At 38.7% G+C, this 13,144-nt stretch overlaps 1 protein-coding gene across 1 annotated transcript in view; it reads right to left on the reverse strand.

Moving 5' to 3' along the window:
• The window catches only part of NSMAF (neutral sphingomyelinase activation associated factor), a 39,018-nt gene extending 27,222 nt beyond the window's left edge, over positions 1–11,796 (reverse strand). The window contains exons 1-5 of the mRNA XM_071419827.1: positions 11,457–11,796; positions 1,766–1,855; positions 1,587–1,665; positions 1,428–1,495; positions 1,306–1,342 (exon numbers count right to left, since the gene is read on the reverse strand). Coding sequence (XP_071275928.1) covers positions 1,306–1,342; positions 1,428–1,495; positions 1,587–1,665; positions 1,766–1,855; positions 11,457–11,509 — 327 coding nt within the window. The 5' untranslated portion in view covers positions 11,510–11,796. The remainder of the gene's footprint in view (positions 1–1,305; positions 1,343–1,427; positions 1,496–1,586; positions 1,666–1,765; positions 1,856–11,456) is intronic.
• Between the last annotated feature and the right edge of the window lie 1,348 nt (positions 11,797–13,144).

Genomic DNA, 13,144 nt, shown 5'->3' on the forward strand with positions numbered 1-13,144 from the left:
TCTAAAAGGCAAAGATGTTTAAGATTTGCCAAGTACTCCCTATGTGTGGTTTCCTACAAGGCCAAAATTCTACTTAAAAACCCCATATTTTTAATTACATCATGATCCGTCATAATTACAACTAGTGACTACTTGACACTTGGAAGTCCATATGCCTTTTATACAAAATACCAGTATTTATGATGCCATTCAAATATTTCAGAACATTTCCTCAGAGACAGGAAGATGACCGGCAAGCTACAAATGGAGGAGTGGAGGGTGCTAACCACACTTGCCATCTTAAAACTTAATTCCTCTTTCCTATAAGATGTTTTTTATAATCCCTTGCTCTTCAAAACATAGAGTAATGATGTATGGTGGAAGCATTGCCTAGAGGAGTTAGAAATATGTTTTTAAAAATCACTCAGTACATAGAAATCTGCCAACTCAAAAAATAGATTACACAGTATTTTTCACAGAAGCAATTTCAAAATGAAATTAAATATACTGATTACTACAACACAAACCACAAGCTTCTCTGGCATAGACAGTATTAAATGCTTGAGTTTGTTTTTGACTGCAACAGCACATAACATAGCAAGGCTATCAATTTTGGGCATTGGTAAAGACAGATTTTAGAAATAAACAAGGATATTTAAAATTGTATTTCCTGCCTCAAGTCTGTTCTATCCTGAAAGAACACATGAACTTTTTTTTTTTTTCCTTTAACTTTTGCAGCTTTGGAACACTTATCAACTGAAATTTACCAAAATTTAAAGTGTATCCCCTTGCTTAACTCTAAGAATGAATACATCCACAACCACAACTCTTGACTTAAACTTTAAGACAATATTTCAGGACACCTTCTGAAAACTATTTGGTGGACTCACAGCACAGTCCAGAGTTTTCACAAAGCTGAACTGCGGGGACCGAGATGGCTTTGCCATTACCCCAAAATGCTGCAGAAAGTAGATGAAAGCAGTGCAAGAAAATCAAACTAAAGATGATCAATAAAGTTTTATTACAGTCTATTCTCCTTTTTCATTCAATTCCAAGGTTTCCCTAAGCTCCATTATAAAATGCACAGGGCAAAAATGTTCAGTTTATTGAATTAATGACTAAATTAAGTCATTAGAGTTTGCAATTTCCAGCATCAACAGTTTCACATTAATGCTAAGTTTTTGACACTAATTAGTTTTGTTTTCAGTTAACTTCCCACTCTTAGATTATAGCTTTGAGGAAAAATACCATTAAGGAACATAAGCTTGCTCATTTATGTAACCTCACCCATTTATACATCAAGAATCTATTATATGCATGTCTTACCTGGCTACATACAACAGAAATCCCTCCAGGTGTATTCCTGAAATGTAAATAAGATATTTGAAATTATGGGAATTTGGGCTTTAAAGGAAGTTAAATACATAGAGTATTCCAGATTTACCTACCTTGTGAAAGGGTTATTTGCTTCATTATCTTCTGGGGCTTTTATACTACTGCAATCCCGCAATGGTATCTGCAGCAAGTCATAAAAATACATGGCCTTTCTTAAAAGCTTTTTAAAGAGAATCTTTAGTTACCAAGAAATTTAAGTTTGCACTGCTTACCTTGATAATAGGCTGGATATTGTCATCTGGTTCAAAAATAATTGACTTAGAACAGATTTTTAGGGAGCCTCTGAATTTTCTAAAAGGAACAACAAAAACAAAAAAAAAGTTGTGCATATGTTCAAGATACATGAGCCTAGAATGACTCCAAAAGGTGAAAGTATGCAAGAGTTTTGTACCTTTCATCTTTGCAATCTTTATTTATAATATGATTAGCTGTGTGCTGCTCAAAGTAATATTCTTCCAGGTTCAGAAGAAGCAGCGAAAACCTACAAATTAAAAATAAAAATATTTTATTCTAAGAGAAAATACCATAACAGTTAGTACTCTTAATAAAACATTTCGGGTGTTCGGAAAGTTTTCTCTGATCTCTTTGCTGCACCCCACACCCCAATAATGAATTAATTTAACTTTTTAAAATAACAACCTATATGGAAATTTGTGTACATGTGAAGAAGATCAACAAATTCTCTTCCAACACATATAAGGTTAGATATTTGATTCTGATGTCTTAGCTGGAAACTATTCTAATATAACCAGGCTTTCTGCTTTAGCCCTGATCAATGTATGCCAGGCAAAATATGCAATGACACAAAAAGGAAGGGCAGGAATTAATCACTTAGAACAGATGGAATTAGATTGTTTTGAAGCAAAGCCAAATTAAACTGGTCTAAAATGTTAAGTGAAAACACTGGCACAGATTTTACAACACGAGTGCGTCACTCAATGGATGCCCTCTGAGGAAGCATTACCCTCCTCACCAACCACATTTTGTACTTCCTCCACACCTCTGTTCAGCCCCCAGGAAGCCTTTTTATGGACTAATGTGATTAACAACAAACCTCAACAACAAAAAAACAAAAATAGGAAACTGAAGTCTTTGAAAATATTTAATTGCAGGATCATAGTAATGCCAGCGTTGGTACCAAGCAAATGCAAATAGGCCAGATTAGGGGGAACATGGAAATGCTTTCTCTACCAACTTAAGTAAAACCACTGCAAGTGATCAAAACTCAATTTTCTAACAGGGTGAACACTCAGTCACTGAGTGTTTCAGCTGTAGAGAATGCCAGGGGATACTGGCACAGCAGGAGAAGCAAAACAACCTCAGTTGGAAGTACAACTTGTTTGTGTGCAGTGCTGATCTGATCTGCACAAGTACTTAGTATTTATTTACACCCATATTTTGAGCTTTTTGTACTTCATTCATGATGTGCTTCACTAGAAATGCCTGTGAAGACACTAATAAACACCAAGTATCCCCAGAGTAGTATTCAAACAGCAGTAAATATGTCAGGAGTTCACAAAATGAACTGAGTGAATCAAACAGCCTGTTCATTAAAAAAGCATATTTCACAATGGAAAAAATAACATTATTCAAAATATATCTTGTACACTTAAAGATTGTGTTGTGGTTGTTATCTTAAACAGAACATAACAATACAGGTTTTACTGCAACTACAAGTAACAGTGGCTCTATATACTCAAAACTGTGTTTCCAAGATACCTTGTCTTACTGCTCTGCTGCTTTTGTAAAATGGCCTTATCTTAACTTTCCTTTCTTGAAAACAGTTTTTTTATTATCCCATTTTGCTGGTCTTGGCTTGGTTTTCTTTGCAGCATCTACTATGGGGCTTTGTTTTGGATTTGTGCTGAAAACTGTTGATAATTCAATGATTTAAGCACTGAGTGTGCTTAAACAGAGTCAAGGCCTTTTCTGCTTCATCCCACTCTGCCAGCGAGGAAGGTGAAGGTGCACAAGGAGTTGGCAGGGGACACAGCCAGGACAGCTGACCCCAACTGACCAAGGGTTATTCTCTGCCATATGGAATTATACTCAGTAACTGTGGGGAAGCTACTATGTTTCATATCCTATTATATCCCATTTTCCAACATATTATCCAGTTGAAATCATCCAGGAGAAACTTAGAACTTCTAATTTTACAAACGCAGATCTTGCAAGTTCTATCACAGATGGATGTATAAAGAGCAATTCACCAGTAAAATGCTCTTCTTTCTAGTATGTATAAGCACACTACATATACTATACATGTAAGTATTATTATTATTTAAGTAATAAAAATATAAAAGTCAAGAATAAAGTTAGCACCCAGGTTTGTTTGAAAAAATCTATTCTCTTTCATCAGGAAACAGCCACTATTGACATAGAGAACATGAGCTTCAGAGAAATGGCATTTATGGTCCCACAATTAATTTTTTTACAAGAAAACAATAATGTCTGCTCAATAGAATTAATTTCTGAAATTATTCATGCTTGGGCTCTTTCTTTTATCTCCACCAATTCTTTTAACAAACTCCTCACATGTTTATATTCTTTCCAAATTCACCTGATGACAGCACTGGTATTTACTAGATTTTTAAGATTTTAGGTAATGCAGGCATCCCTCATGTATTCAAGACAAGCTATGTTTTTGTATCAAAACATTGGCTATTATTCACAGTAACGATAATATACTCAACATAAGCCAAAATACATAAAACAAGAGTTCTCTTTGAAATTTTTCATTATAACCACCTCTATGAAACTATTGTATCTTTGTGTGCTTGTCACTTTATAAATCAATTCACCTTTCCAAAACCAGAAGCTGTAGGCAAAGATTTGAGGTATTCTTTCCCCAGTATAACACTTACTGCTGCTGAACCAGATGGTGTCATGAAGGAAAAAAAAAAAGAAAAAGTAAATATATGCACAAAAACTCAAACTCTTTATATAGGCTAAATAGGTAGTGTGGGGAAACTGTAGGTTTACTCCTTTTTAAATACCATGTTTGCTAGCAGTATCCAGTTTATCCTTCTGCTATTCTGTGTCTCTTCCACATGAGTACTCATTCTCCAGGCTTACAGAGACAGCAGTGCTGTAGAGCTTCTTGCTAGAGACCAGCGACCTCCTGTGCAATGATCTCCTGCTCCCTGACCTCAGCTTTGCTGTCTGGAAAATGGCTTGTAAGGCTGTGATGGAACCTGTTAAAGCATTTTTCCTCAAACACTGTCCATCATATAGGATAAGTGCATTTTGCTTATTTATCTTCCCCTCCCACTCTCTGCAGAGCCTTCCATGTATTCTGAAGCCTCTTCCTAGCATTTCTACGCTTGTTGCTACTCTACTTGCAAGTTCACTTACTCCAACTGCATTTTCCTGTATTTTCAGGCTGCAACAAGTCACTTCTGCAGGCAGACAGAGCCCAGATATCAAATCTCCACAAATGTCACAAAAACTGCTCCTTTTAAAATTAATATGATCCCGTAAGTGAAAGCAAAATTTTCAGACTTGCATCTCACTACTGGCTAACAAATCTAGACCAGTTCAAGTTACTGCTAATAATGAACTCTGAAGATTATGATGCGTGATCTCTGGAATAACCTTCTGGAATTTCTCAACTCATCTTAGTCTTTATTGCTCAAGTATTTAAATTTAATTTGCCTGTGTTAATGATCCATAGAGTTGTCAAAGAAAAGTCAAATTTCATCACGTGTTACTAGAGTGCAGCCAGCTTTTTATCTTCACAGAAGTAGTATCTTTCACATAAATAAACAGAGCCTCTGATAGTTACTGTATTAACAGGGTCCCTCTGGAGAACCATCACTGCACATAATGATGCTTCAGGCTTGCCGGGAGGTTTAACAAGTATCTACAGAGAGCAAGGGCACAGATCAGCCTCTGGCATGCTGCATAAGTAGGCAAACAGTACTGTGAAGGCCTGAAAAAACCAGGATATCAATCATAATAGCTATAAAATTACAGCAATGGGGATCTTCAAAGTGCAACTAAGCAGTTGGGCTTTGGGCTGACTGCCTTCCAAAGAGCTAAAGGAAGTATGCCAAAGACACTTGTGATATCAAGATGACCGGCACATCTATATACATCATTTATATACTATCAAAACTGCTGTATGGTTCTACAACAAGAATTTGTATGCATACATTTAAAATTAAAATTTAGCATACTTTTAAAATAGTAACTTAATTCTGCACATGACAGGAAGACTTCAAAAAAAACCAACAAGCAACAGTAGGCAGAGAATGCATGAGGTACCCTGTATAAGAAACTGGTTAAACCTGTAAGAGTTGAAAACTATATTTTGGTTTTCAGCCACTGAGCAGCTGTACTGTTCCCAGTGCTATGTAATTAACAGCACACACTGTAAGCATATGACTTTATCACACTGACCTGCAATAGCAACATGGATCAAAAAAATCAATGTCAACACAAGTAACAATAAGTAAGTCTGTCCCCAGTCTACCCTTCCTTGCCTTCAAGTCTGATCCTAAGATGTAAAAACCCCTCAATCTAAGCAGTTAGTCAGGCAAATCAAAAGTTTTAACTGGTAAGGTACAAAAATGCTTTGGTATCTAAAATGAAAAAGGGTTTTGATTTTTTTTTTCCATTTTTAAATTATCTGCAAGAAGCAGCATCTAAAAAAACCCCCACCAAATAAATCAATAAACAATCAAAGCTCAGTTCTGGTTCTTACATATTCATAGGAGATCCCTTCAAGTTTCTATTAAACACTTTTGCCTGGTGCTCTAAAACTTTGTATTCCTGTAATACAGTAACAAACAAATATCACAAACAGAAAAGGATCCAGTTTGAGACATTTTTCTTATTACCAGCAAGTGGTAATTTTGATTCATTTTCAAAATTAATAGCCCACTTGTTAATCAAAACTTCCCAAGTATAAATAATTAATGAGTTTTTATTAAAAATCTACTTAGAGAAAGGTAATGCTACAGCTTGGAAAGCAACTCAAATACCTGTTGACAAAAAATCCTTTGAAATCCAGCAATAAAACTCACACCTCTAAGTTCATTACAGGATGTTTTTATGCTTACGCCCTAATAAAGGCAGGTTTATGCCCACAAATGTTGTTGCCACTATGCTATTCAATGGTTTGTGACACACTGATTAAGTCAGTAAGCCACAGGCATGGCTTCAGGGATCATTGACCATTTTTGTTCTTCTACAATGAACTCGACATACTAGGCTATCCAAAAAAAAAAAAAAAAAGCCAACATGTTCTGAAAATGACACAGAATGACACAGAGACAAATTAGACAAGATTTTCAAAAAAGTTCAAACCCCATGAAGGTAGCTGTAAGGGTTGAGACTCTGCAAGATGCTCAATGCCTTATACTATAGCTTCTTAACAGTCCAGCCTTTATCCTCAATGTCTCACCAACAGCAAACAAAGCTTCAGAGAGCTTCCAAGATGACTATATTTTCTTACTACATGTAATATTTGAAAAATGGAAATTGAAGGAAAAAAAAAAAGCGGCTTCAGTAGCTTTGCTGGTCCCACACACTTGTAATGCTTTAAAAACTACTTCCAGTTGTGGAGACCAGCCAATTTTGACTTAAAAAGTTATCACACTAGCAGACAGGCCATAATGCAAGCTTCTATTCAGAGCTGTGGAGTTTTCCCAGGATAGTTTTGTACATGGAAGGGTACATGGAACACCAGAAACAGTATCAGGAGAATGGGTCACGCACAAGAACAAGGTGGTCAGGAAGAAGACTTTACCCTTTGGAATGCAGCAAACCCACACAGCCTATCTTCTTGCTATCAAGAGATGCTAGGAAAGAGGCAGTTTCACTTTCCAGTGTAAAATAAATCAGTAGCCACCACTACACTATGGCAAAGCCTTGAGCTTTAGAGTGGGTGGAAAGGCGCTTGCATTAAACCTGAGGTGTAACAGTGTAAGTTCTGCGTCCAAAAATCAACAGCAGCAGCATCTTGGAGAGGGAAGAAAGAAGAACATGCTAGATAAGGGAATATCTTTTATTATAACAACTCACACAGCTGGAAAAACCAACACCACCAACTTAAATAACACAAGGAGTCTCCCAGATCCAAAATGGAAAAAAGATTTTCAGCCATAGTTGTGCCTGTCTGTCCGAGGGTGTATGTTGGGGCAGTGGGAGCTACAGCAAGGGATGATCACACATCACACACATCTCTACATCCCCCCCAGGTAACTTTAATGGAGGCTTTAAGAGCTTTTGTGCTGGAACACCTTCAATCCCCACACAGTGTTAAAAGTATACAGAATTTGGTAAAGAGTTAATCTTTTAACAGTCTATAAGGAGCTGTTTGAGCTTAAAAGATAAGCACCTATACTTAAGGGGAGAGGCAAATTAAAGCATGCCAACATAATTTAGCTTGAAGACCTATTTCAAATTCCTGTCTTTGTATAGTCCCAGAAAGATTATATTAAGAATAACTGAAAAATTCATATGCCAGTCAGTGGGAAGGTATTTTCTTATGAAGGGAATCAGTATTCCTTTGAGAAGCAGCTCCAGGTAAAAAAAAAGAAAAAGGTAACCATCTTGCCAAGAAAAACAGAACTCACTTCCTTTTTCAAAGAACTGGCATATAATTGTCATTCAGAAAAGGTCTGAGGAATATGAGTCAAGAACACACCCAAGATGCATAAGAAAACTCGGCACTAAGTAGCAAGAAAACACTTGCAAGACTTCAGCTTGTATGATGTCATTCCCAATACACAAGGTTTGGGAACCCAAAGGCACCCACACATTCCTAGCATTGTTCTGAGTATGCAGCCAAGAAGCCAATCACCCTTTACAAACTACAACCTGGGGTTTGTAACTCCTGCCAAGATGCTACAAAATATCCTCCAAACAAAAGTGTGCTGCATCAGGCTTAGTCTACTTGAGAATTTTACTGTTCCTCTGCTTGATGTGTATGTCCCTCTATACTTCAGTCTGCAAAAGACTCAGACATTCGACAACATCTGGGGGAAAAAAAAAAGAAAACAAAACAAGTCCACAGTTTTTTCATATACCAGTTTCACCTACCAGCTGAAGCACTGGACTTACTCAAACTGGATACAGGAATGAACATGCAGGGACCAGTGCCTTGGCAAAATCCTGTTTATACCACCCAGGAAAGGTATCCATTGATTATGCTTTAAATTCATAATCTGTGATTGAAGCCTTACTATTTTTGTCCTTTCATCAGAAAAGCACATGCTGGAAATCTACTTGGACATGGGTTTCAAGTGGCTGATCCAACACACCTTGCACAATCACTTAACCTGAAACTAGAAGTACAGCCCTGATAACAGAAGGAAATTGTCAGGGATGAAAAAGCAGTGCAGCCCAATCTAGCAGCAGCACACAGCTATGCAAAACCAACTCTAAAATTAAACCTCCTCCCAACAAGAACAAATTATCTGTAAGCCAGCTGTAGGACTCATTTGCTGATCTTTGGATAAAAGCCTTCATTATACATATTTTGTCTCAAGAGAGTAAGATAAGGCTACTGACTAAAAAAAAATTGGATTTATATATATATATATATAAATCCAATGACCAAGCAACCATCACACCAAAGATCCATCTGCAGCACCTACATGCTGCCAGGAGGTTGCTTCATGTGAGTGATGTTTCCAGCAAAGAGATGAACCCCTCACAAAGGAAGCCAAGCAGGGTGCAAGACAAACCATCAGCACTGCATAGAGAGTCCCCATACCAAGTGTTTACACTTGTCTGCATTTGGGCATACTGCCAGCAGAAGTGAGAAATCAATTTATAAAGAAAGCAACAACCTGAGCAAAACACCACATCATCTAATTTGATGTTTTGTAACTAAATTGCTTGAAAAAAAGGATTGCTGTTCATGAAGGATGAATATTTGGGGGATTAAATAAACTGTCCTGGACAGAGGACATTTCAGCATTTTCTTGTTTTCTTCTAGAAAATGGCATATAGACAGAAAAGAAGGTTTATGTAACTAGATATTAAAGTGGACTAATTAGTTAAGAAGAAATATTTTTTTCAGATCACTTAAAACTAATCTGATCTTCCTTCCCTCCAAAGCAACTGGATAAGAAGATTAACTTCTTACTTACCAAGTTTCACACTACTCTTAACTGGAACTTTTACAGCATAAAGTTTTGTAGAAAGCAACGTTCAAGTAACAAAAAAACCAAAAAAAATCCCAACAAACCCCAAACCAAAACACACATCAAATGCAGTTGCCACAAAATTTTAGAAGTCCTGTTCATTTCACTAGGAAATATCTTCCCCAAGGATACAAAGATCAAGCAAAGCTTTCAAGCAGAAGTTGGTGTCTCTAACAGCTACCCAGTTCCTAGGGAAAAAATTCTCAGACCCTGTCCCTTCAATTAAGTCATAACACACTGTTTTTTTTCTGTTTTAAGATGGAACTATAAGGACAACACACAACAAAAATACAGTGTTTCTGATAATTCTAAGCTCAAAATATTTTAAATCGCTTAAATGCTTTTAAGATTTCCTACTTGAGAAAAGCACAGGAAAATAGGGAGAGGGAGGGACCTGATATAGGGTACAAAACATGTAAATTTACTTAGATTTTGCACTAATATCAATTGTTAGGTAAGGGGAAGAAGCAGAGAAATGGGTTTGCAGATACAGGAAAAGCTGCCAGTGCAAATGAGAATAAGACTGACCTTTCATAAACTGCTCAAATTACAAGCTCAAATAATAAGATCCTGATATGCTTTCAAGTAGGAGCAAAGAAAAAAGTTCTCATCAACAACAGTAGATCAGTAATACTGACATTGATATGCTGAGTTTGTTCTCAGGGCTTTTTAGAAGAGATTTGGACCCTATTTAGGTTCTCTGGGACAAGTCTGATTTTTGGCCATTTTTTAGCTTTCAAAAAAAAAAAAGGCTATTTACATTAAATCCAAAATACAGCTCACACAGTCATTTTACTTGGTTTTCCTACAATTACAATAAAAAATATTTATCTTTTCCTTCGATACTGGAAGTTTGTCCTTTCTGCCTGCAATCCCTTACACACACCTGATACCACAGCAGACCCCCAAAGCAACAAGATATACAAGAAGACAAAACGTGATCCAGAACACATCTGTACTTTAAAAAAAAAAACAAACCAAAAACAAAACCCAAAACACTTCAGAGGATGTGGTAGCTTCATAGGCTGCATAGCTATGAATCAGAATTTATATGGACAGAGTGAGTCCAGCTCTCCCATCATGTGGTTTTCTCATCAACAATAAACAGTGCTGTGTAACCAGCAGAGACTTGCAGCAGGAATTTGCGCAGGGCTCACACGGGACCAGCCTGCTGTTTCCCTGGTTCCCGCAGCAGGAGACACCTGGGGATCCCTGTTCCCCCCAGAGAAGGGGTGTCCTACTGTGTAACCCATGCCGACCTACTGCTCCCACAGAGATCTCCTATGTGGAAATGTTAGGCTTGCAAAAGATTTTGAAACTTTTTGACAAGACAGATACAGTGAAGCCAGGCAAAAGGAAGTGGGACACTACCTAAAAATAAGAGAGTAAATTCAGGATACACTCATGCATGTATGATAAGCCTTTGTTGTACGTTCAGAAACAAAAAAGATTACAGTCAGCAAACAGGAGCGCGTAAATTGAATTTAACGCTTTAAAGAGACAACACAGAGTCTGTAATTTAAGGGCTGACAGTACACTGACTATAGTGTTCAGGAAAAAAAAAAGGAAAAAATATCACAACAAACTACAACGAACAACAGTGAAGCACAGCTCCATGCCACAAGCGCAACTGAGAACAAACTAATAAACAAAAATTTACAAGACGCTATTTTTCATGCAATTTATGCAAGGCAAGCAGCACTCCTGTTTTTCCAGGTCCTTTCTACACCCTTTTCAGCCTTAACTCAGGGGACCCATGAGCCACCTGACGTCCCCAGTGACAACAGCGAGGGCAGCACAGCGCCCGTGCTCTCCTCCCTGCGCCGCGGCCTCTCCGGAGGCCCCGCCGCCCGCAGCTCCGCCGGGCCCTCCGAGGGGCCGGGGCCGAGCGGGAGCGGCCGGGGCCGGTGGGGCAGTGCCGCTCACCTCTCCTTGGAGTACAGCTCCCGCTCCAGCCGCCGCCTGCGGATGAAAGCCATGGAGCCGAGCCGCCGGTGCCGCCGCCACAGCAGGCCGGGCCGGGCCAGGCCGCGCCTCAGGGAGGCGGGGAGAGCGGGCCGGCCGCGGCCGCAGCCGGGCTGGGGAGCCCGGCCCGCCCCATTTGTGCCTCCGGAGAGGCGGGGGGAGGCGGCACAGAGAAAAGGCCGGGGAAACGGAGACAGTCGGCGCCGAGGGTTCTGCGCCCTCGCCCGGGCTGCGGTGTCTCTGCGGGCCTTCGGGGCCTCCGCGGCGCACACGGAGGGAAGGGCACGCTGTATTACATTGCGAAACAACTGCCTTACGTGGACTAAAATAAAAGTTTTGAATGTAGTGCCACTGCAGTGAGATCATTGTGCCCGCAATGCGTGTGACAGAAGCTGTCCGGGCAGGAGGTGTGTTCAAAGCCTGGAATCACAGAACGCGCGGAGCTGGAAGGGATCCAACTCCCTGCCCTGCACGGGGCATCCCCAGGAGTCACAGCCTGCACTGAGAGCATTGTCCGAACGCCTCTGGAACTCTGTCAGGCTTGGGACTGTGACCGCTTCCTTGGGGAGCCTGTTCCAGTGCCCAACCACCCCCTGGCTAAACAACCTTTTCCTCATACTCAACCTAAACCTCCCCTGACTCAGCTTCATGCCGTTTGCTCAAGTCCTATCACTGTCAAGAAAGACCTCTATGGAAAGAGGAGTGTGAAAAACTCCAATCACTTGTGTTTAAAATTTTAAAAATTTAATAGTAATAAAATGGTTATAAAAATAGTAATACAATTAGAGTAATAATAATTTGGACAATTTGAATTAGGACAATATGAGACAATAGAAACAAAGAGTTATGGACATCCTGGTACCTTTTTCTGGGCAGCACAAGCCCAAAAAAGACACCTGTTAACAAAGGATTAACCCTTAAAAACAATAGCTTGTTGCATATTCATACACCTCATACATGAGGTATAAATTCTATCCAAACACAGGATTCTGTCTGGTCATTGTCAACTTCTTCCTCTGAATCCTAACAGTGCCTTCGAGGCGGGAAAAAGTTCATTTCTTCTGATAAGAGGGCAATAAATTCTTTTTCTCTGAAAGATTTAGGTGTCCTGTGGCTATCTCGCTGCGAGTCCTTTCTTAAAAAAATATCGTACATAGCATAGTTTCTATTTTAACATTTCTTATAACCTAAAACTATATTTAACACACTACTTAAGAGAATTAATACAGCATTACTTTCTAACACAACACATATAATATTCATTTCAATATTTGCAAACAGCCAATCATAAAATACACATTTTTCACAGGGAGTTAAGTAAAATCTCTTAGTTAATGTAAAACCCCTTCAATTGATAAAACTGCCACTGTATCTGAACAATTTATTATGCATTTACAGACGCGATATCTTATGCAGTAGAAAAATCTTGCTTTTTGCCTAAGTTAGAAAGAATGGATTCATGGAGAGGATATAATTTTTCACATAGGAATTAAAAGAATTATTGGCTTCTAGACCTCAAGAGATTGTCTGATGTACTCTCTGCACTCAGATGGATTCAGGTATATGTTGATCAGTGTTACTCAAATATTTTCAATTTGTGGGCATAAATATGAGAACTGTTGTATTTACAGAAGGCAGGTTTACTTTGG

This window comes from Agelaius tricolor, unplaced genomic scaffold, assembly GCF_023055355.1.
Source record: "Agelaius tricolor isolate 1412-34295 unplaced genomic scaffold, bAgeTri1.0.p SCAF_2, whole genome shotgun sequence".
NCBI lineage: Eukaryota > Metazoa > Chordata > Aves > Passeriformes > Icteridae > Agelaius > Agelaius tricolor.